Consider the following 24,605-nt stretch of genomic DNA (forward strand, 5'->3'; position numbering starts at 1 on the left):
AGTTCTGGCTGGTTTTGTTCGTTTTTTTAAAAAAAAATTTAACATTTATTTACTATTGAGAGACAGAGAGAGACAGAGCATGATCACAGGAGGGGCAGAGAGAGAGGGAGACACAGAATCTAAAGCAGGCTCCAGGCTCTGAGCTGTCAACACAGAGCCCAACGCAGAGCTCGAACTCAGAAACCGTGAGATCGTGACCTGAGCTGAAGTTGGACGCTCAACCAACTGAGCCATCCAGGCGCCCCTAGTTGTGGGTGTTTTTATGGAGGAGTGAACTTTGGGAGGTCCTCACTCCACCATTTTTTGCCAGTGTGCCCTCCTGGCCCAGTCTTACTTGAGGGTGCTTCTCTGCCCTCACTCCCACAAGGAGGGTGGAGCTTGGGAAGAGGCCCTGCAGTCAGGGTAGTGGAAAGGGGGATGGGAAGCAGGAAGGGGGTTGGCTGAGACCACATCCTCATGGGTCTCCCAGGGGAACCTGGGAACCAGGAGGCACAAGCCCTGAGCCTCCACGTGGGCTGTGGTGAAGTTCATGAGGCCAGTGGATTTCCCGGGCACGGAGGCCACTTCTGCTTCCTAGTTAGACAGGACCAAGCATGATGGAGGAAGAACAAGAGGAACTTGTGTTCTCCTCACATGTTTGAATCATAAGCCTCCACTTTCAGTTCTGTGCTTTCTCTGGAAATGGGGAACCTAGGGGGACATGGAGGGAAACACATACCTCCAGTCCTCAGGGGCCACCACGCCTCCCTTCCAGCTTTCAGGCCTGCAAAAACAGCCTCCAGAGGGGACAGGTGGCTTGTGCACAGAAGTGGCCCTCAGGCAGGTTATGTGGCTCCGTAGGGTGGCAGGGTGCTATTGTACAAGGTAGCTACAATGGACGGGAAAGGTGGGTGACCCTTAGTGACCCCCTCACCCATCAGCCAGGCCCACCTCGGTTCTGCTTAATGCCCCTGAAGGCCACAGTCAGCTTCCTGGAGCCGAGTGGTCATCCCAGGCAGACCTGCACATGGGCCAGGGTACCTCAGTTGTGCAGCCACCTTGCCTCCACTCGCCCAGAGGGGGACAGAGCAGGAGCTGTCTGGTCCAGGGGGAGGCAGCTCAGTTGCCGCTCTGCTCTCCCATCCCCCCACCCCCACCACGCCCTCCCTGGGTGCCTGCCAAGACTTGCTTATGTTTTAGTCCCTTTGATTTCCAGACCTTTTGGTTTTCTTTGCACAACCCCGAGAAACTCCTGACTTTATTTTTATTGCCAATTGGAATCATAAACTGTTTGCAGTCCACTTCCTCTCCACCAGCACATCTTACTCTTCTTACTCTCATGGGCCACTGAGAGGACACTGGTCCTTGCATCTCCCGCATCTGCTTAGCAGCCCCTCCTTAGGCTCCTCTGGGGGTGCGGGAGAGTCTGTACAATTCCCGGGCCCTGAGGGTGCCCAGTAGCGTCCAGCCTTCAGCCTCGTGCCTTTGGAGCCAGCCTGCCCCTCCATGCCCTACCTCACTCTGCTCCCCACCTGCTCTCCTCTCAGCCTGGGTCTGGATCAAGCAGAAGGCCCTGGAGAGCAGGGAGGAAAAAGTTGCCAGCCATGCCCTGGCTCCCCAGCCACCTCAAGAAGCCAAGGCGTGCTGGGGTGCTTTGCCCAGTAGGTGGATGGCACAGAGTCAGATATAGCCTGGTCACCTGTCCCTAAAGGCTACAACCTGAAGAACAGTCTGGGGAGCAGGGAGGTACACCCATGTGTGGGCGGGGTGGTTCTAGTTCAGTTGTGTCTACAAAACAGTCGACCTCATTGGGGGAAGTCTATAGGAATGGGCTAAGTGATGCTCTTTTCTCATTGATCCTTTCTTTCTGGATAGATTGAAGGTGCCTTGGAATATGGAATTACAAGTGACGACATCTTCTGGCTGAAAGACTCCCCTGGAAAAACGTAAGACCTGATGTGGGCCTTAGTGGAAACCGTTTTGTTCATAATTGCAAACATCAGGGCCATTTAGAACCATATGTTCGTCCTCTCTCCCTAGTGCATTCTTTTTTATCTACTTGAAAGAAGGAAATGGAGCATGGTTCTTGTGCCCCTTGGTGGGGCTGTTGACATACTGCCTCCTGTGACTGTCTTAGATGTGATGACACAAGTATTACAAAATGCATCAGCCATTGTCTAAGGCAACAGTTTTCAAATAGGGTACCTGGAGCCCCATGGTATCAGTGGGTCCCATCAAGGACATCACGGAGGGAGGATATTCAAGGAGAAGAAGGTAAGGCCAGGTCGTTAGGGAAAGCCATTGACCTCTCCTTGGGCCTTGATTAAACATTCCCTCTCTGCATTACACCTTGGGCTTCCCTGATATCCAGCAAAGGCTCCAAAGTTCTCAAAAACCATAGCCCAGTTGTGGAAATAAGACCTGAAGTGTGTGAGTTGTTTTACGCTTCCTGAGCAGGTGATAATGCACTAAATGCACTGCCTGTACCCACAGAGCAGGCTAGGCTGTTAGGGGGGTTTCAGGTCTAGACAACTGTGAGCGGTGTGGGGGTAGTGAGGGGTATGGGGAGTGGAGGGACTTTATGCTAGCAGGGACTGGAAAGGCCACCAGGGGGCAGCAGAGGCTTGGTCGTCAGCAGGCGCTCGGAGGCCTTGGACTTGGTTTTGAGAAAATACATACATACAGGTGGAAAAGCGAGGAAAACTGCGTAGGTAGATGGGTGTGTGTGTACAAGTGTATGTGTGTGGGAGTGTGGGGGGGGCATGGGTGTGTTCTGCTTATCACTGTTTCCCTCTTCATGAAGCATCCCTTTTCAGGGTTGGGGCTTGATTCCCTTGAATGAATGTGTGTTTATCTTTTCACCAGTCATGAGCCTCTCCCTAGTCTCTTTTTGTCATCCTCATGAAATGCTGCAGTGGAAACCTTTGGTATGCATCTTATGTGCTGTCATAATGCTTCTTGCATGTTATACGCATCTGTCAGGGGTGTTTCCTACAGGGAGAGAACCCAGGTGCAGGGCTAGGTGCCCTTCACACCTTCACCCATGCTGCTAGCAAGCGCTCCCTCCTAGTGGGCTGCACCGGATTACAGGTGCACTTCTGCCTGTCATCCCCCTTCATCTTGCCTGGGCCTTCAGCTTTTTCATGAGCTGTAAAACGGGAAGGAGCCTCTCCCCCTGCTACAGTGGGGTGAGCGCCAGTTGTTTCTGCCCAAGGCCTGTGTGGTCCCTCCCAGTGACTGTGGTCAAGCTCATGCAGGTTTGCATCCCTCTGTCCCTCGCCTTCCACCAGTTACCCCCAGCTGTGGTTTGTCTTTTTACTTGGGGGCATTTTTTTCATACAGAAGCTTGTAATTTTCATGTTGTCACATTGATCACTTTTTTCCTTTATGCCGAAATTTCTGAGTTATCTGTTCTTTTATCTTTAGCCAGTTGGTTAAATGTGACCTGATTTTATTTGGATTTGCTATTATTAGTCATCATTTCATGTATTTATTAGTCTTTTAAAACTGAGTGTGTCTGTGAATGTGTGTGTGTGTGGGGTGTATGTGTGTGTGTGTGTGTGAGAGAGAGAGAATGTGTGTGTGTGTGTGTGTGTGTGTGTGTGTGTGTGTTGTCAGCTTGGTCCTTGGCCCACTTTCTATCTGGTTTTCCTTTTTTCTTATCTGTTTCTTATCTTCCAGCTGGTTTGCGTATTAGGGCTGTGATCCCATGTCGTTTATACTGCAGATTTTCTCAGCTTGTCATGTCATTTAACTTGTGTGATGTACAAATGGCTTAAATTTTTTTTTTTTTTTTACGTACCTTAGATCTCTTTTTACACTTAATGGCTTTTAGATTTATTGCATGTTCAGGAAGGCCTGCTCCACCCCCAAGATTGTTTCTGAAAAAGAGCTCCTGTATTTTCCTTTAGGTCTTCCACAGGTCGGGTTTTCCTTTGCGACCTCAGGGTATTTGCAGTTCATCTGTGATGTGGTATGGTGTGGTGTGGTGTGGAGTGGAGTGGAGGGGTATGATATGGAGTGGTGTGGTGTGGTGTGGTATGTGAAATGGTATGGAGTGGGTGTGGAGTGGTGCGGAGTGGTATGGTGTCGTGTGGAGGGGTATGGTGTGGTATGGTGTGGAGGGGTGTGGTGTGGAGTGGTGTGGTGTGGAGTGGTGTGGAGTGGTATGGTGTGTGGTGTGGAGTGGTGTGGTGTGGAGTGTGGAGGGGTATGGTGTGAAGGGGTATGGTGTTGAGGGGTATGTGTGGAGTGGTATGGTGTGGAGTGTGGAGTGGTGTGGGGTGGGGTGGGGTGGAGTGTGGAGTGGTATGGTGTGGAGTGGTGTGGAGAGGCATGGTGTAGAGTGGTGTGGTGTGGAGAGGCATGGTGTGGAGTGGCGTGGTGTGGAGTGGTGTGGTGAGGTAGAGAACTGGCTTCTAGGGTTCTCGTGTTGCTGCCCACCCAAGCCCTCAAGCCAGGCTGAAAGCTCCATCCCAAGTGGAATCCCGATCCTGCTCTGGCTCCTGGCTCCCATTTTCCTGTATCACTGGTGCAAGTGCCTGGCATTGACTTCAGATATTCTTAGTTTTCTTTTGCACTGATTCCTCTGGGTGGAATGTAGACCTGCTTTGCCAGCCTCGCCATAGTGGTCCACTGGACCCGTGGTTCAAACAGCCTTGAATGTGCAACTGCCTTGGGAGGCTGGCTCGCTGCCCAGACTTGTGTACTGTCTGAGGGTGCCCTTGCACTTTGGTTATCTCACCCATAACTGAAGGCCAGCATTTTCTGAATCCTGGTCTTTTGTCAGATTAGTTCCTGCATATTCTAGTGTTTTCTTTTGTTTGCCCTTTTCCCATTACATTTTAAAAGCAGTGTCTTCAGCGACCAGGAAGGGGTCAGTTTCACACCGGTCATTGGAGGCTGGGTGTGTGGAGAGGCTGGCTCAGGCCATCACTCAGGGCTGGGGAGGGCAGGAAGCCCAGGCACGGTGGGTGTTGCCTGTGCTCAGCATGGTGGCCCAAGCCATGGGTCCCTCCTCTGTGACCGGGTGCCTAGGCAGTGGCCTGCTCAGCCGGGAAGACACCACCCCAGATATTTTGGTGAGGAAAGAAAGTGCTGTGTTTATTTTCTTCAGAAAAAAAACATTTAGAAGATTTTTTTTTTAAAAAACCTCTTTCGCTTAGAAGGAATCTAGGTATGTTATTGTTTAAGAAAAAAGTGTTTGCAATGTATCAGTCACCCGTTTCGTTCTGAGCATGATTTATGTGAGGAAATGGTTTTTTTTAAAAATTAAGCTGGAGATATATCCCTGTACGATGCTTCTGTGAAAATGCGGCTTTTGTCCGGTGCTGTTAATGCAAGTTGTAACAGTGTGATATGGGAGTCAGTGTTTACATGCTACATTCCTCTGCTGCAGTCAAAATAAGCCCGGAGGGTCTACAGTAGCATTTCTGTATTTTATCAGCTTGGGCTGGGGCTGAGGGGGAGGCCTCCGCTCACACTTGGAGGGGCTGTTTCTGCCAGATTTATTTGCCTTATAAATATTCCCTGTGTTTATTTTAACTCGCCTTTAAAATGGAGCTGAAATTAATATGGACCTGAGGGCTGCCCCCCGGCCCTGTAGTGCCTCCCGCAGCCGGGCGGGGCGTTTCTACTTGGTCCTGGCGGGAGGCCTAGCCGGTGGTGGAGGGTGCCCAGCGAGCCTGGCCTCTCCCTGCAGCGGGTGCCATCCCCACTGGCCTCTGGGTGGGCACGTCGGGCCCCACGTCCCTCATGGGTTCTACAGAGTGCACAGGGCCTTCCTCCGTCCTTCCTTCCCCATGACAGGGCCCAGGCAGCATCTGAGACCTTCTTTCGGGGTACATCCAAGTGGGGCACAGTGAGGCCCTTCATGAGGCCTGTGTCCTGTGGTTGTTCCACATCTTTGCCCCCTCAAGGCATGAACCCCCATGGCCATAGGAGTGTTGCAGGCTCACAGACATGAGCAGCGCCCCTATCCTCTGTTGCTCGAATCCAGGTCTGAGGAGCCAAGGGCTGGAAAGAGGGTAGAGAGGGGATGATGAAGCCCAAGCCCAGCCGGTGGAAAGAGTTAAACACCCTTCACTACACAGCTAGCTTACGCCAGAGGTAACAGATCATGTGTAGAAAACACATGAGCTCCCAAGTCCCCAAGCAGGACCCTGTGAGGCCTGGGAAAGCAGGGGTTAGGGGGATACATCCCTGCTGCCCAGACCCTCAGCACCACACCCCTGCCTGAGGCATCTTATTCAGCCTGGGCTACCTGAATGCCAGCTTTGTGTCTGGCTTGTTTGGCTTTTCCATTGTTCTTGTTTCTTCATTTTTCTGTGTAAATTCAGGGCAGGTTGAGGAGGAACAGGAAGTGAGGAGGATTCTGAGAGAAAAACAGGGTTCCCTAGGCAGGTAGCAGGAGCTCCTTCGGAAGGAATGGTCAGGGGGATAATGGCCACTTCAAGAAACTATCCACCACCAGTGGGGGAAATGGGGGTGCAGGGGCGGGCACTGCCCTGCATGGGGAAGCTTGGAGATGGTAGGCAACCCTCCCTGGCCCAGCTGTCCAGCTCGGCCATCCCCTGCTGGGTGGAGGGAGGGTGGAAGGGAAAAAGGTAGGCCGACTCACCACAACGCTTTTAAGGAGGCAGGCGCTCGGGTATCTGGCTCCGCCTTTGATCACATGGCTTGGTGACCTTGGCTCAGTCACCTGGAGGGCCACCTCCTCTGCCAGGCCTTCTGGACCCGGGCATCCTGGCTGGGACTTGGGCCCGGCTGCCCAGACTGCCCAGGCCAGGATCCTCAGTTCTCTGCACCCTGCGACTATGCAGGTACCCTAATGGTGGGGAATCGAGATCACTCTGCTCCGGCCCCCCTCGGCTCCCTGGCCCAGCCGGTCAGCACTCGCACCTAGGGTTCACTCCTTGTCTGCAGGCCTGCTCTGTGCATCGGTGTCTCTGAGCAGGGAGCTTTGGGGTGACTTAAGTACTGTCACCTTTTTCTGACATAAGAAGACTTGAGTAAGACTGGAGCCACCTAGGGGCGGCCCTTCCCGCACGTTGGCCTGACACATAACTGAGTTGCCATTCCAGGTCACAGCCTGGACGTGGCTGTTCCCACTTGCCGGCCCAGGACTGCCCACTCTCCCACAGCTGCACAGCCTGGTCCTCTCTGTCCTCGGACCCCACTGCTCTGTGAGGCAGAGTGTTTTTGTAACTCAAGCTGATTTAACACTGCCTGTCAGAGTTGGTCCTAGGAGTTTTTGGGTGTTTTTTTTTTTTTTCCTTTGACCCTTATTTTAAGTCTGGAAGCTGACTAGGTATTGTGGTCATTTTTCTGTCTCCCTAAGTGCAAAAGGGAAGAATATAAATTTTATCTTGTGAGGAATCACAGCCATTTGGTTAGGAAAACTCACTGCTGCGAGTTTTCTCATTTCCTGCTTAATCTCCACATTCATTTGGTGTAACAGCCTTGTGTCCAGCAAAAGGGAGACCAGCTAGCTATCTGCCTGACACGAGGCTACCAGCCCATAAAGCCCCAGTGACCATCTCCCTGGCGTGTCTAAGACATGCCGGGCTTAGGGGCTGAGGAAGACAACTCTGGGTGGCATCCGTTACGAGGCCAGAACCTAGAGGCTCTGGCTGGGCGGAGGTGGGCCCAGTGTCAGGCCCCGAGGGGTGGGAGGGGTCTGGCAGATCCCAGGCAAGCCCAGAGCCGGCTCCCACTGGGAGGAGGCCTTGGGGCCCCCCACCCTCGTGCTGCCTCCCTGGGGCACCTGAGCTCGGCAACTGTTTGGCATTTCCTGCACTGGTGGGACTGCCAAGGAGCCAGGTGCCTGCCGTGAGGCCCTCACTTTGTGTGGGTGTTCCCCTTGGGGAGCGGATCAGGGGCCTTCAAACCCGAGAGGCAGGTGGAGGGCTCTTTAAGCTGGGGCTTCATGGGTCTGAATTAAGGCTTTTGTTTCTGCTTCCTCCCCCATTCAGATTTTGAACAAGAAAGCCTGCCCTGTGATTAGGCTAATCCCACAGTAGTTATACCTTCGCATAAGATGTTTGCACACTGAAGGGCACAGAGAGCAGAGCTACCCAGAACACATGTAAAATTAAATCAGGGACTCCCAGGGTGCAGGATAGTGACTTCCCATGTGGGCTGATGCCCTTGTGTCTGAGTCTTTTACTGTAGTGACAAGGTGAATGTTTCCAGGCCTCAAAGGCTCACTTGGGCCCTTTCCCCAGATCCAACAAGCTGGTCCTGACTTCTGCTGGCAGCAACCCTGTCCTCATGTGGCTGGCCAGGGCCAGCGCTGGTCACTGCACCTTGGCAGCTGATCTCAGCCTCATGGTTCCCAGGGCCCCTTCCTGGCCCAGGGTCCCTTAGTGGCCAGCAGAACTTGTCTGCAGTTTCAAAGCTACCAATAAAAACAAAACAGTGCCCCTGTCTTCTGGCACTCCCTACCCCTCATGATCTGGAGGCTCCGGTATCTGTTTTTGCTTTGGCATTTTCCTACTTAGCTCATTTGAAGGGAGTTCTCTGGTTGAGTTCTTGGATCCTACGTTCTACAAAGAATAATGATTATTTGATATATTGGGCCCAGGGATGGAGTGAAAACCAATACTGTTGATGATCCTTGCCTGCAAAGACAAGAAGAGACCCAAAATTACCTTCAAGCAAGCAGGTTGCTTGCTTGTTTGTGAGATTTCAGCTGTACACATGCAGTTAAGGACACCCATTTAGGAATGGCTGAGCTGGGGCCAGCCGTCTCCCAGATGTGCCCTCTGTCGGCAACTCAGAGCTGGTGGCCTGACGGGTGGGCACCATGACTTTGAGGTGGGAGTAGGAGGCCCGGAGCATTGAGGTAGCTCCATGGGAGGAGCTGGCGGTCAGCACCTGCATGGTCGCCCACCCCGCCTCCCCATCCAGCTCCCCATCTGTACAGTGCAGGAGGTTGGGGAGTTACCTGGGGGCTGCAGAAACAAAACAGGTTTTTGCCAGAATCAGGAGACCACACTGCTGTGTCCTTGGCAATATGATATGAGGACCTGGGGTCATCCTGTATGCTGTGCCCAGTCGCCAGCTGGCTCCTGCTGGAGGGTCCACTTTACAGAGGCAAGAAGACTCCAAGACGGGCAGGGACAGCCCCGCTGTCCAGCAGAGGGCCTCCCCTAGTGCCTGCATGGCCTGCCTGGCTGGGGGGCCGTCGGCCCATGCTGTCGCCGCCAGTGGGAGCAGGGAGCAAAGGTCACTACAGGTTTGGCAATGATGCTTTTACCCAACTTCATTCTTTCATTTAAGGTATGATGTTCAAAGCAGTTAAATTCTGCTTGTATTTTGAGTAACTTGTAATTTCCTATATTAAGGAAAGACTTATACCTTTCTCTGTGTATATTGAGTACAAAAGAAGTTAGGTTATGTGATTTTGAAAACGTACCTACACAGAAACATACATATTATACATATACGGGGCTATGTACTCACGTGGCTACACATGCGCTCCAACGTGTCTATTTCTTAAAGGTCAGCAGGCCCGGATGGGGCTCTGAATGCATCTCTGTGCTTCCTCCCAGCTACAGGGCTGTGTCCCTCTCAGCTTTTTCACATGAGGAGCTCTGTTCACTCACCCCAAATGTGAATCCAGCACAGTCCTGTCCCCAGCTCTTGAGAGGAAGCTGTGTGCCAATTGTTCCCCCGCAGGGCACCTCCAGCAATATTCCATGGGATACACTGCTTTTTGAAATGGAATTATATCATTAGTACCTGCCGGGATTAGTGCTGACATTGGGCTTATCCAGCCTTACATCACCTCCTCTTGTTCAAAGGCTGAAGGGGCGATCTGACAAGCCCACCCACATGTTGCCACCCGGGCTGGGAATTTTCATTCTGTGTTGGGTTCTGTATGTGTGTATGTAGCTTGTGTGCATGTGTGTTCACGCATGCAGAGTGGAGCTGAATAGCAGAGGATTTATACTACTAGGGCAAATACTTTATTTTATTTTTTATTTTTAATACTTGTTTAAAGTTTATTTTGAGAGAGACAGAGAGAGTATGAGCTGGGGGAGGAGAGAGAGAGAAAAAAAATCCCAAGCAGTCTCTGCAGCGTCAGCACAGAGCCCAACATGGGGCTCAAAACCATGAAGCTGCAAGATCATGACCTGAGCCAAAATCCAGAATCAGATGCTCAACCAACTAAGCCACCAGATGCCCTTATTAGGGCAAATATTTTAAATGATTCTGCTGGGTCCCAGTGTCCTGTGTCCCTCTCTGCCTCCAGGTGCCCTCATCCTTGCTCAGGAGAGCTGGCTCTGCTGGCCTGGCCAGACTGGCACATGTGGACCTTTCCAGCCTGTCCTTCCGTGGCCCAAGAATGTTCTGGCTATAGCTGGTGCTTTCCCAGAAGCTTCCACACTGTCGGTGTCCTCCCTACAGAACATTTCCCTTTCCATCCTGGCCACAGGAGGTCCAGAGGGACCCCAGGGCAGAACTTACATTAGGACAGAAGGAAAACCATTCATCTTCTTCTAATGGGTTTTTTTCTACCATGTCCACAGACTCTGTGTTGATCCCACTCTGAGGACCTTGCACAGGGCGTGCTGTTTTGTCACCGACCACTCACATCCTTCACCACCAGGCAATTTCCTGATTCAGTGACACAGTGTTTGTCCTGTATTTCACAGTCGGAGCCTCTGGGAAGTGGGTTTTGTACCTTGGGACAACCTGTTTGAACAGTTAGCCTCAGCTGACTCGTCAGCAGTGACACATCAGCTGACTGAAAGCTGAAGGGCCCCATCCCCACTGCAGGGGCCCCACTCAGACAGCTGCTCATGTGTCGTGGTGGGCCACGTGCGGGACTCACCATTCTTTCTCTCTGTGTCTGTTCCTCTAACAGGTTGGTGGTTGGGGCCAGCTGTATCCTTTGCTGGTGTGCAGGTGACAGCCGGCTGTGCTCACGCTCCCTATGGCCCCTCCCCTACTTGCTCTCCCTTCCGTCAAGGCGTACACTCTGCCGCCTGGAGCCAGGCACTTACAGGGCCACTCAGAGCAGATGACCTGTGCTCAGGGGACAATTTGAGGCTGACCTTTGAGGCTAGGGCTTCCTGGAGGCGTTTCCTGAGCCACACACTGAGACGGCTGAACCAGTCGGGGCAGCTGGACACAGCCGTGAGGCAGGTGGTGCTCCCTCGAGGGCAGCCCCAGCCAGGCCTGTTCCTTCAGAGGGAGCAGTAAAACCAGAGTGGGTCAAGAGAGGAGCCACAGGAGGATCTGAGGTCAGGAGAGGAGATATCTGATGGAAGATGAAAGCTGGGACTGCTAGCTGGGAACATGGGTCGAAGGTGGCTGTTTCGTGTCTTTCATGAAGGAAGCTCTTCCTTGCTATCGCTACTCAGACCCCTCAGGTGGGCCTGGCCCTAAAGTCTGAGATTAAACTCCAGGGACCCTGCACAAATGCCCCATGGAGGCAGAAGCTGCCGGGGCCCTGGGTGCTGGAGGGTGCCCACAGTTCTGTCACTGCACCTCCAGAGGCCCCACCTCACATTGGGTGTGCATTTGTGGGATGGGGGGTGTGTGAGGGGGTCCTTGTGGCTCCTTCAGGCTGACTGGGGATTGGTGGGGGAGTGGGTGGCTGGCCGTGGTGCTGGGGTCTCTCCACTTGGCTCCTGATGTCATGATTGTTAGCACTCCTCAGCCTCTGTCAGATGTGGCCCTGGAGTGTGCTGGCTTCCTCACTGGGCTCGGACTGGACACCACTGTCATGATGAGAAGCATCCCCCTCCGGGGCTTTGACCAGGTATGGCCCCGTGTGCCCCTGCTCCCACCTTGTGCTCTCTCCAGGGGGCTGCACATCCTCGGCCAGCTGCCCCAGCCCGGACAGGTGCAGGTATGGGCTGGGAGTGAGGTCTCAGTCTTTGGAAACTGGCCTTTGAGTTGAATAAGGAGATTGTCCCTAAAATATGAAACACCTACCCAAGTGTGGAAGGAGGAGCTGACCCATGGAACATGTTGCACCTTCTCACTGGACCTAAGGGATGTGGATGGGCACGCCAAGCTAGCCTCACAGACCGCGAGCTTGGGTCACCCCTTCCCATCCCTCCATTAGCAAGCAGAGGCGTGTGTTGGCCGATGTGCTGTCCTCTGTCTCCCATGCTGAGTCCCTCTGGTGTCCGAGTGGGGTGCTGCCTCCCAGGGGCAACACTAGGTTGGGAAGCAGTCGCTAGACTGCCGAGGCCCTGGGTGACTATCTCAAGAGATGACAGCCCCTGGCTGCATTCCCAGTCACCCACCATAGACTAAAAAAATGTACCTTGTGAGTCAGGACCAGCGTTCCATGGCTTTCCTGGCCAGTGGTCTGCCTTCAGCTCTCGGAGCATCCACACAGCCTTTTAGGCCCTGCTAGTTCGACCTCCTGTCCCCTGGGCAGGGCCATTGCTGCACGCCACCTTCCTGTCAGTCGGCCACTCCTGAGCCTCATGGCAGGAGCTCAGAGAGCCACCCTGCGGGGTCTAAAGAGTGCAGGTTGTCCTGATCTAGGTCTGGGGAATAGATGACCCGGTTAATGTGAGACGCAGATACCAGCACTGACTGCAGATGCAGCATGCTAGGAGCACACGGTTTCTTGTGTTTAGTTTTTTAATTTTATTTTAACTAAAAACTCTTCAAGGGAATAAGACCCAAGTCTGGGGCTGCCACTGTCAAGATGTCATATGCCCTTCCACGTCCTTGAGAGGGAAGACACACCGCGTCCATCTGGGCTCTCGGGGCTGGCGAGCTCTCACAGAGGGAAGTGGTGGGCCTGCCACGTCCAGCCTCCAGCCCCGCCCCACCCAGCAGAGGCAGAGACCTGCCCCTCTGTCCTGTGCGGGCCACTCTCTTTTACTCCACTCAGTGCCTCTGCCCTGAGTGCCTGCAATGGAGCTACAGCACCCAGGGAAGGTCTCTGTACCCTGGGCTACGGGGAAAGCGTGCCGGGCAGCAGAGAGGAGCCACCAGAGGCCGCACTGCAGGATGCAGATGAGGACAAGGCCCATGAAGCAGAGGGGGGTTTAGGGGCGAGCACCACTCAGAACACTGGCCTTAGTGCTGAGCCCGGGTAGGACCTGGAGACCAACGAGAAGGGGTGCCCTAGGACACGGTGGTGAGGCCAGGGGAGCCAGGCCCTGCCTCCGAGAAGGATGTGAAAACCTGGTGGCAGGCCTAGGGCCAGTGGTCTGGCCATGTAGTTCCCCCTCAGAGTGTGACAGAGACTGCAGGCTTGTCCGGTGCCCAGAGGGATCCGGAGCCTACACTCCTGTTCCCGTGACTCGTGTGACCGTCCTGAACAGGCAGCCTTCTTCATCGTGTGTGTCTCTAAATGGGCAGGCACCAGAGGATTTAAACACTGGCTTTTATTTTCTCCTAAAAGAAAAAGCTGTGTCTGACTGGGGCTCTAGCCTGCACAAGCCACCACGGTGGCCCCAGGAACTAGGCCCGCATCTACAACCAGTGGGTGCAGAGCCTTCTGGGCTGAGAGGAGGGAGCCCTCTCCGCAGACACCCCAGCCACTCCCATACCCCCACCATACCTGCCACCTGGTACATCTTGGTGGGGAGCAGAGGTGCTCACCTCCTGTCCCAGCTCCCCCAGCGGCAGAGGTGGTGACAGCATTCGGCGGGGGCAGAGGGGTGGTGAGTGTGGGCGGAGCCAAGCGCCATCTGGTTCAGGCCAGAGCCCCCAGGAAAAGGGGGTGTTTCTCTGTCATTGCTTTTAGTGAAGGCTTAGTGAGCGTCTAGAGAGGAGTCCAAAGGTCAAGTGCATCCTAACCAAAGGGCCTCAGGGCCTCAGATTTGGAACTGGGGAGCATCAGATGTGCTCTTGACTCAGTCTTCAGTTCTTCCGTGTGAGGAGGGGCTCTGGACCTTCTCCTTTGGAGAAACTTTCTTTGGGCTCTTCTAGGGCCTTCTAGGGCCTGCCTCAAGCAGGCAGGAGACCAAGCCCTTTCTTCCCACAGTCCTCAGCAGCGGACCTTCTCACTGCTACCTGGTCCTCACAGCATGTTCTCTTGTGCTTTGCAGCAAATGTCTTCCTTGGTCACAGAGTACATGGACTCTCAAGGCACCCGGTTCCTGAAGCGCTGTACCCCCTCAAGAGTGCAGAAGCTTCCAGACGGCCAGCTCCAGGTCACCTGGGAGGACCTCACCTCCGGCAAGAAGAACATGGGCACCTTCGACACTGTCCTGTGGGCCATAGGTAAGGGTGCACTGAGCCACACGGGCACATACACGTGTGAGCCACACATGGAGACCAGCAGCGCCACCTCCCCTTCCTGCTGCCTCCAGGGCTCCCCTCGTTCTGCTGGCCTCAGGTGGGCCAGTCGTCACAGCCCACCTCTTGGGTCATGAAAACAGCACCGTGGGTTGCTTTGAGCTCTGCCAGGTCTTACCCGCCTTTGTGGAAGTCACATGGCGCAGATTTCCAAAGAAGGCATCAGGGATGGACCAGAGGCCTTGGGCCTTTCTCTGCTCTGCGTGGGCTGGCTGCTGCCTTGCCCACCAGTGGTTGTATTCCCATCCTCCTGTTCTCCGAGAGGTGTGGATCCAGCTTTCTGTGGGGGTGAAGGCTGAGCAAGCATGACTGGGCAAAATTAGCCCGTTGCTGATAGGGCCAGGCTGAATCCTCCTGCACCCCAAAGCTGCCCCTGAGGGGCAGAATGGAGAGTGGGGATGCAGTGGGGTTGACGCCTGCCAAGGGCCAGGGCCTGGGCCGGTCTCAGGGAAGGACATGCACTTTGAGGAAAGGTGCCCTGGCCAGGAGCCAGGCAGAAAGAGCAGAGCACTCAGACACTGTGCCCATCAGGAGCCTGTTTGTGGCTGGGCATGCCTGCTATGAGTGGGCTGTGGCTGCTGGGGGGCTGACGGCTTCTCATTAGTGAGGGCGTGTGGTGCTGGGTTCAGTACACCTGCTTGGACATCGAGCCCACCTTGATATCTGTCTTCTGGGGTTGGAGTCTCATTTTCCTAAGCCTTCTGTCAACTTGCATGTGAAAATAACAATTGAGGTCTTCCTCTCTCGAGGTCTCCAGTTATCAGGGGTCTCTCTGCACTGAGCCTAGTCAGCTGTCCCTCCTCTGTGTTCCTGGGCTCAGAACCCCAGTAGCTCTCTGGCTCTTCATCTGCCTCCATGTCAGTTAATTGAATGTTTACTGAGTACTCAGAGGGGCTGTCCCATCAGCGTTGGTCAAGACGTGGTCGGCCTGGTTCCCACATCCCCTGCAGCGAGCCGGGAAGAACAGGGCTGTGTCACACAGCGACGTCCCTCTGAGAAGGCTCTCTGGTTTTCTGAGTTCTCAGAATGCTTGGAATCAGACAATGAGATAAATTCTGGAGGAATCAGAACTCTTCACTTGCGTGGTCAACATGAGCAGATTTAAGGAGCAAGGAAAATGCCTTATCGTAAATTTAGTGTCTCTTGTCAAAAATTTAGCAAATGGCCACGGGAAATATTCTTGTTCAAGTCATAAAAGTGGGTAGGTTTATTTTGTCTAACACTGTGAAACGTTATATAACTATTCAAATCCAGAAGCGTAAATTGATATTTTTTTAAGTTTATTTATTTATTTTGAGAGAGAGAGAGTGAGAGAGAGAATCCCAAACAGGTTCTGTGCTGTCAGTATGTAGCCTGACGTGGGGCACAATCTTCTGGAACTGTGAGATCATGACCTGAGCAGATACCAAGAATTGGGCGCTTAACTACTGAGCCACCCAGGTGTCCCTAAATTGACATTTATCTTAAACTCCATTCTAAAAGGTGAGGTGGTGCGCCACCTGGGTGGCTCAGTCAGTTGAGCGTCCGACTTCGGCTTAGGTCGTGATCTCATGGTTCACGGGTTTGAGCCCTGCATAGGACTCTGTGCTGACAGCTCGGAGCCTGGAGCCTGCTTCAGATTCTGTCTCCCTCCTTCTCTGCCCCTCCCCGACTCATGCTCGCTCTCACTCTCAAAAATAAATAAACATTTAAAAAAAATTTTTTAAAGGTGAGGTGCCTAGTTTCTCCCCTGATAACACTTTGGGGCCCCCCACACATATGTCCCTCTCTCACCTTTGGACAGCGGCAAAGGCCTGTGCCCATATGCCATCAGCTAAATCTGATGGCAGCAGCTCAGAGGACAAGGGACCATGCCCTCAGAAAGCTGCAAGATCCTCCCAGCTTCCAGACAGGTCCCCAGTGGGCAACAGGGAGGGCCCCTGGCGCACATGCTTGCTCTCCCCCGCCAGGAGTCCGTTTTATTTTTTGTATTTTCAAAAAGAGCATCCCCCAGACAGTCTGCCCAACGTGATTGATGCTGGGGGTGGAAGCTTTTCACAGTCCTTGGCCTTTGACCTTGCTTCCCGAGGCGGCGCTGTGGTGGCGGCGGTTTCTGGCACGCCTTCTGGGGCTGTACGGGCATGTGCTGACTTTGCTGCTCGCTCCCGGGCCAGGTTTTGTAAACAATCAGGAGCCACTTCCCAGTTTAACAACTGGAAATGTTTTCTGCTGGTTTACCCCGATAAGCCTTTCTCCAAGCATTATTTTTGCTCACAATAAAGGATGATCCAATCCAGGAGGTTAAAATAAAACACCCTGGGGGCTGAAGGGCTGGTACCGTAAATGCAAACGGTTCCTAGACCATACGCCCTGCCTCAGCAGCGAGTGCTGTGTGCACACAAGCTGGGTAAAAGCAGGAGAATAGGATGCCCCTCATGCCTCATGGACACACTGAGGGCTGGGAGGAGCTTCCGTGGGGTTGAGCTGCCCTTGTTCCTAGCACCTTGGTCACGGCCGATGAGGACAGTATCCACAGGGATGGAGAAGTGGGCCTTGCAGTCTGCAAGCCAAGGAGGACTCCGAGCCTCTTCCTCGGCCCAGCCTTGATCTCCACGTGGTGGATTAAATACATTAGCAGTTAAAGCAGTTAATTGCTGTGCAGGGGGCCAGCTCATTGTTTGTCTCTGAATCACCCACCCACACCAGGTGTCTCAGATAATAGACTGGGAACTCGCAGCGAGGAGGATTTCCTGTCTGCAGATGTGCCGATTACGGTGCTGAGTGAAGACAGTCAGCCTGTGCTGCGCCGCGGGCTCGAATTCACCCTGTGCAGTTAACCAGTTGTGGCCTGAATCCTCAGCCACCTGGAGGAGCAGGAGCAGGACAGGGTGTCCGAGTGGACAGCTGGGCGTGTCAACACTTCTGAGCTGGAGCTCAGCCTCAGTGTAGCTTAGACTTTGTTTCAGAGGATGGACAGAGGGCCTCCGGAGTGAAGCCTTAGGAAAATCTGCAGCTAAAACTGTCTCATACCCCTCAGCGTCCCAGAAGGTTTTCTATCCCCCTCTTGAGGGAAGGGTAGAGACACTGGTATCCCTTCCTGGACCACAGGAGTCCTGCCCCCACTCAGAAGGCCCAGATGGCTGGTATTCCCACCGTCCGAAGTGCCAGGAAGGGCTCTCCTGGTCCTGTCTCAGGAGCCCACTTGGTCTGTTAGGAATCAGCCTTTCTTCTTCAGACTTTGTCTTAGCAAGAGAGCTAGTGTCGTCCACCTGTGTGTGAAGCCCAAGGACGGCTTCTGAGCCTCTAAAATGGTACAAAGGGAGCCAGCAGGCACTGGGGCCCTGGCTTTCCAACTTCTAATCCAACCACCATGTTGAGAACCCCACTTCATGTACAGTCTACCTGCACAGAACGTGCACATGGACCACGGCCAGGGAGGTGGTGACATCCGTGGAGATACTGATGGGGGCCTCTAGGGCCCAGGGAGTGGAATGCATCTGCCCAGCAGGGGCTGCAGCCTGGGGCTCCCCTCTCTACCATGGGGACTGCCTGCTCTGGTTTACAGGAGGCCATTTGCTTAGCCACATTCAGCTGATGGCTCTCCCGTGCCACAGATGCCCCCATTCAAGTCCTTATGGACTCTCTACCCCACCCCCACCCCGAGTGCTGGGCAGCAGCACTGGGAGCTGGAAGCAAAGCAAAAGCAAGCCCCCCGACTCTGGGAATTCACGGGTGAGAGTGCTCTGAGTCCAGCAAGAGGGTGAGATAGTCCAGGCCCCAGTGCCTCCTGAAAGCCATGAGTGGGACCCAGGCTCTTCATGGCTGGCACTTGGATGATGGAGAAGGGTTGGCAGGCTGAACATAGGTGCCATCTTGTTAAGAGAAGCCAAATCCAAGGCCAGCAGGTCTGTTCTTTGGGGATGGCCTGCATCCTGCTGTGGCTGCAGGAAACTGCATGTGGCCACGTTCTTCCCAGTGGGTATTCCATAATGGCCCACCTACCTGTGATGGGCCCACCCATCTTTGCTCTCAAGGCCTTAAGGGAAGCACCGCTACTCATGAGCCTCCAATATTTTAACACCTTTTTATTTTAGTGTAAATGTCATAAAGTTTAGTTAGCAACATGAAGAGAGAACCAAATCTGCTTGTGTATATGGTTTGTTTTCTTGGAAGAGGAGACACTGGTGGAGCTCTTCCTGGGCCTGAGGCTACAGGCTTCCCCACCACACCATGTGGCCCTAGACGGTGCACCATCTGGTCAGTGACTGTCATTTATCTCTGCTCTGGCTCACAGTGGTGCTAGTCCATTGCAGAAGCCAGGCAAGGGCAATGGGAGAGCAGCGCCTTGTGCTTACAAACTGGCCCCCTGCCCTCTGTGTAGGATGCCCTGCTCAGACAGCGGCCAGGAGCTATGCCAGGCTTACGAGCAGTCTCCTCCTTCTGTCCAGGGTCACCCACAGCTTTCAGACCCAGGCCGACCTACCTTTATGCTCATGGTCATCCAGCAGAATCTTTTTACCAAGTCAAATTCAATATTAATGGTTAGAACTTGGTGAAAACCAATTTCTTTAAAAAAAGAAAAAGAAAAGAAAGCCTTAGTGAAAATGCTTTTAAAGAAAAGTGAACATTGTTTACATGCATCAACGTGCACTATCTAAATTTTGCAAGTGCTGCTGGGAGCAGTCAACCAGCAGGAAGGTTAGAGTGACATTAGTAATTGTTACAGCAATAATTGCCACCTGCCAAGGAAGGTGTTCCTTCCTGGGGGTTCCAGTGGACCAGGCTGCAGCTGGACCTGAGTTGGGCACTCCACCAAGCTCTAGGGCTGACTATGGCTTAGGGGCCCGTGTGAGGTTATTTTCTGTGCTGTCAGTGCTGCATGCGGGCTTGAAAAGGAAAAGCCCACGTGTACCCCTGGGGTGAGAAGCATCACCAGGATGGCCTGGGGGACAGTGGCAGGTGCTGGTGGTCACAGTGAGCCTCGGGTCATGCTAAGGCTCACTAATTTCCTTCAGCAAAGGGTGAGCCCTGCCTGGGCCCCAGGCCGGCAGGGTTTTGGGGCTCATGTAGAAAGGGTCATTCAAGAGAATAAAAGGAGCCCTTTGCTGTTGTTATCCTTTTACCTGAAGTCTCAAAGATGACAAAGGATATAATAAAGTTTTTGAAAGGTAGGTTTCAAGAGATACGAATAGAGGTGCTGGAGGTGTGGGTTCCACGTTCTGTGTCTGGTCCAGGGTGCTGCACAGGCCCAGCCCATGGGGTGGCTGGCTCTGGGGGGCCACATATGTGCCCCCCAGGAGGGTTGGTTCCTCCGTGAGCCAGTGCGAAGCTGCCGGTCCCCCATCCTCCTGGCACTGAGCTTCAGGCTGCTTCCTTTACACGCTCGCCGCGCCTGTCTGATCAGAGCCCCTCATTCGCGCTGTCATACTCCTGCTGCCACTTAAATCTTACCTCATTACACGGATTGCCCTTCACTCGTCAGAACGTGTGCTTCAGGCAGGCGTGAAATTGGAGGGAATGCCCGTTTTCCCATAACGGCGTGAGAGACGCACGTGAAACTGCATGTGTCCGATTGGCCACATCCCTGTGCTCAGCTGAGCAGGTAGTAATGACCAACAGCCGCCATCTGGGGGGTTTTCGACCTTCAGCCTTCTCTGGCCTTCTCCAGCTGGCTGGGTGAGTGTGGTGGCCAAGCTGCCTCCCCCGGGCGAGCAGTAGCAGCTGGTGGGACTTCAGTGCGATGAGGGGAAGGCTGGCCTGGTCCAGCTGCACTGAGAGCTCTCAGGCTGAATGCAGCTTCTTATAGCACTTCAGTGCCCTGGGGTATCCTGGATGCGGGTCACAGGGAGGGAGGCACTGTCATATCTCGGTGACGCCAGTGCTCACATGGTCCCCTAGAGGGACTCAGGCCAGGGAGCAAGGCTAGGCCTGGTGAGGGAGGCAGCTCCAAAGGCTCATCCACATATTTATTTAGACATTGCCTCTGAGTTAAAAGTGAGAACATGTTTGCATCTAGAATCTTTTTTTTTTTTTTTAAATATTTTTATTTATTTCTAGGAGAGAGAGAGAGAGACAGCGTGAGCAGGGGAGGGTCAGAGAGAAAGGGAGCCACAGACTGAAACAGGCTCCAGGCTCTGAGCTGGCAGTCAGCACAGAGCCCGACGCGGGGCTCGAACCCACGAACCGCGAGATCATGACCTAAGCGAAAGTCGGACGCCCAACCGACTAAGCCACCCAGGCGCCCCTGCATCTAGAATCTTAACACCTTGATTGTCCGCAGTAAATATGATGCGGTGTCTTTCGCGTATCATGTGAGAAGCTCTTACTTACAAGGCAATGAAGTTATAGAGATATGTATAAGTGAGTGAAAAAAGGCAAGGAACTGGCAGTTCAGAAAAGAAAATGCAGCTAATATATACGTGGGCAAAGGTACTTAATTTTACTGGTAAATGTACTGGTAATCAAAGAAGCGAAAATTAAAACAGCAGTAGGAATGAATGAGCAAGCCCAAGAAGGCGCAGCTCCCTGCCCTGCTCTGGAGAAGCCCCAGCTGGCTGGCCAGCCTTCCGCTGAAGTCCTGTCCCAAGGAACTAAACTGACATGTGGACAAACCACCACCTCCATCCTGATGGTGTCCAGGGAGCAGAGATGTAGGAACCAATCCAGGGGAGCCACTCAGCAGCGCTTGGCAAACCCAAGCCAGGCGCCAAAGAGCCAAGGCCCCAGGGAGCAAGAGATCCCATTGGGCATGGAACGGGTGGCCTCCTAGGGGTGGGAAAGCACCATGTGTGACACACAGGTGAGGCAGATTGGGGGATGCCATGGGAGCTGCCCTCTCTCCCCAGATCACCTGAGGAGTGCTACCTTTATTTTTGCAGAAGAGGAAAATGGTCTGAGAGAAGACTTTGCATGGTGCCTGAGTCTTGCTTCTGGTCATTTAAGTCTGACCTGCACTGGACATTGTCCGTGGGGCCAGAGCTGCTCTGCTTACATGGCTGGCCGCAAGGTCTCCACCCCAGCACCTCTGACTTCCTTGAGGGCTCCAGGCCTGAGCTAAGCGGGGGCCCCGCACCATCTGACTGGGCCCCTAGCACCTGTGGGGAGACATGACTGTTCTGAGCACAAGGGAACAGAACTTCAGAGGGTCGTGCGGGATGTTTGTTTGCTCAGAGAATACTGTGTCCTGGCTGTGGCCTCATGAGGCTGGCAGGGCCTACCTCACAGCTCAGGGGCATGGCCCACAGAGTGGGGTGCCTGGAGGGGAGCTGGGCTCCCTGCCAACCCCAGGTCTCACCCCACACAGGCCCTGCCAGCGCAGCTTCCTAAAGCCGATATGCCAATGGCTGCCCTTTTAGGGCCATCTCTGTTTGGTACAGCCTTTCTCTTCCTTCACTGTTCATTCCAGAAGCATCAGTGGAGTGCCTCCCACAAGTTGGGCATATTCTTTCTGTCTGCCCCACTCCTGTTACTCCTTTTAAATTTATCGTTATATTCTTGAGACCTTGAATGTCGTTAGGCTGGCATCTGTGAGGTGTATGGTTACCATGGTTACTATAAGACACAGGAGGAAACACTCCTGGCCTTCCATGACCGGTCAGGCAGGGGTGCAGTGTGGCCAGCCCCAGAGCAGGGTGGTCTGCAGGTAGCCAGCTTTGCCGTCAAACGCTCCAGCCTTAGCCTGGAGCAGTTACCTGAAGGCCACAGGCCTGGTGAGCTGCCATATGACCTGTCACCGGTTTCCATGCACATGACTAGTGCCAGTGTGGGTGCCGTCAGAAGGCAGGGACCCTCTAGGGCCTCGTGTCACGTCGCCTGTGTCTGGTATGCTGGGCGATGGATGTCAGCCTGCCTAGCCCCTGATTCCTGTGGCCAACAGAATGAAGAAGCTGGAGCCGGCTCCCCATGAACTTGAGAAGCACGGCTTAGTTGAGTCTCTGTGTTTTGACTTCCCACTCTGGGAGAGCAGCTGGAGACTTAAGGTTTCCCTTTCACAGGACATGGTCTTCCAGATGTTCAGATTGGCACCACCCACTACCCGACCTCTCTTGTGAGCCACCATAAGCGGTGGGAACTGTGCTTTTGAAACTGTTTATCTCTGCCTTTGGGAGACACCCTGAGCCTCCGGGAGCCCCGAGAGGCCGCCGCTGCCCTCCTAGAGCCTGGCAGGAAGTGCTGTATTTGCCACTTCCTGGCTTAGCAAGGCCCCCTTGTCCGAGGTAGGGGAGAAAGGGGGCTCTGCTGGCAGCACGGCTGTGACAAGGCCCAGGGCTGTGAGTATATGAAGGCTGCCAGGGAGACTGCTGCCCCACCGTCCTCTGCCCCGCTGCCCTTCACACCCCAGATGTGCTCATTAGAATTAGCCAAAATGACTGCACCCAAAGATAGGGATGATGTGTGGTTTGGGCTCTGCCTTTCTGCCCATCTCCGTGCTCAGCTCTGGAGGTCTCTAGGCTGGGGATGTAGGCTGGGCAGGCGCCACAGGCACTGTGGGAAGAGGAGCTGAAGGCTCCGAGTGTCCGAGGCCTGGCCTCTAGCCCCACTCGCTCAGCACCTGTGCTGGCTCCCAGAGCGGGTGGGTGGGACCTGCCCCAAGATCCTGAGCGGGGTGTAAATTTGTGCATTCTCACTGCCTGCTCTGGGAGACATCCTGCTGCCAGACTCTGGGGACAGGAGGCCACAGCCTATTTATGCAAACACAGTCTGGTGGCGGGATGGAAGCGTAAGTCCACCACAAAGCCCCATCCTGTCCCCAGTGTGAACCTGCGGGAAGAGCACCCGGTGGGAGGGTGGGGCACCCTGGGGTCATGGAGAGGGTGGGAGGGAGGGTACCTACCCCAGGAAGGGCCATATGGGGACCCAGGAGGCTGTCAGCTCCCTCAGGACCCCCCGGCGCACTCCACAAAGACTGAGACACGTTGCGCCCTAGCCTCACTAGAAAATGCATGCAGATGACAGGAGCCACAGCTCCTGTGAGAGACCTGGGTTGTGTATATGCCATGTCTTCCCCTCAGGGCACAATGCCTTCAGAGGCTGCAGGACCCTGTCGTGTTGTGTCTGCAACCGTGGCCAGAGTGACCTTTGTACACACTCTGCCATGTCTCTAAGGCGTCCTGAAGTGGGCTAGCTCCCTGGAGCCTGGCCACTGCCGTAGGGAAGGGTTGAGATCACCGTACAGGGATGGGACATGCATCATTCTTGGGTTCTCCCTGCTTCTAGACTTTTTTTGTGGTCAGAGCCATAGGAACTTTGTATTTAAAGAAAGAAAATAGAATGAGTAAATTCCCGATTTCAATTTGATGTCATGGGGTTTTAACCACTTTGAATGGCACATCGGATCTGTTTTTGGGTCTATTTATTGTTAGGATATAATCCTCTTAGGACAGACAGTGGAAATGCGGGTTGCCGCTGCTGTAGTCTCTTGAGCGAATTATCTTTGTATGTGCTTGGTTATCAACTGCATATCCAATTAGGCCCATTGGTTTCAGATTGTTTACAAGTTACAGGGACCTTTTCTTCCATTTTTAATTTATTTTTTGTGGTTTGAATCTAGAAACTGTGTATATGATTAAAAAACCAAAATTGTATCACAGGCTATATTTAGAGAAATCTTGTCTCCATCTCTGCTTTCTCCACCCTTTTTCCTTTTTTTCTGTTTCTCCTAGTCCTACTTCATCCTCTTGTTGATTCTTTGTGCAAATACAGGTGGGGTGTGTGCACGTATGCACTATGTGTGTATGTGCACGTGTGTGTGCGTGTGCAGCTCCCACAACGCTGTTGTGCTACATGTTTTACCAATTCCAGATGGGCATTCTGAGAAGTGTTCTGAATAAACCAAGGAGTGTCTCAGTCAGAACTGCTGAAAGTCTTTCAGCCTTGCTTTTTATTTCCTTCAGGTCGAATTCCTGAAACCAGAAGTCTGAATTTGGAGAATGCTGGAATAAACACTGACCCCAACAGTCAGAAGATCCTGGTCAATGCTCAGGAAGCCACCTCCGTCCCCCACATTTATGCCATTGGAGACGTAGCAGAGGTACGGCCTGCACCTGCCACCTTACCTCACCACTCCGTGGCCCCTCCCTGCTGGGCCTTGGGGACATACGAGGCTCACAGGGGCTCTGGGCCAAACCCCAGGTGCCATTAGACTCAAGTTCTGGTAAGGATTGGGCATCAGCCTCTGCTTGCCAGAATGCTCCTCCTTTCTGTGGAGGGGGTATGGGGAAGGCTTCAAAACTGAAAGCACCATCAGCAGATTCCTGTTGTGAACCTCTGAGGGAGGGGCATCTGTTCGCACACATGGGCCTCAGCTTCCCAAAGGTGGGCTGGTGGTACAGAGCCATGGGGCTGTCCTGGCCCCACAGCACCGA

The 24,605-nt window shown here is 53.6% G+C and overlaps 1 protein-coding gene across 4 annotated transcripts in view; it reads left to right on the forward strand.

Annotated features, from left to right (window-relative positions):
- TXNRD2 (thioredoxin reductase 2) overlaps positions 1–24,605 on the forward strand; it is a 49,726-nt gene that overhangs the window by 16,461 nt on the left and 8,660 nt on the right. For all 4 annotated transcript variants that reach the window (XM_039242909.1, XM_039242910.1, XM_039242911.1 and 1 more), the window contains exons 8-12: positions 1,855–1,925; positions 10,853–10,872; positions 11,661–11,752; positions 14,013–14,187; positions 24,135–24,271. In XM_039242909.1, the coding sequence (XP_039098840.1) occupies positions 1,855–1,925; positions 10,853–10,872; positions 11,661–11,752; positions 14,013–14,187; positions 24,135–24,271 (495 nt within the window). The remainder of the gene's footprint in view (positions 1–1,854; positions 1,926–10,852; positions 10,873–11,660; positions 11,753–14,012; positions 14,188–24,134; positions 24,272–24,605) is intronic.

Source organism: Hyaena hyaena, unplaced genomic scaffold (genome assembly GCF_003009895.1).
Source record: "Hyaena hyaena isolate Hyena2069 unplaced genomic scaffold, ASM300989v1 scaffold_219, whole genome shotgun sequence".
Lineage (NCBI taxonomy): Eukaryota > Metazoa > Chordata > Mammalia > Carnivora > Hyaenidae > Hyaena > Hyaena hyaena.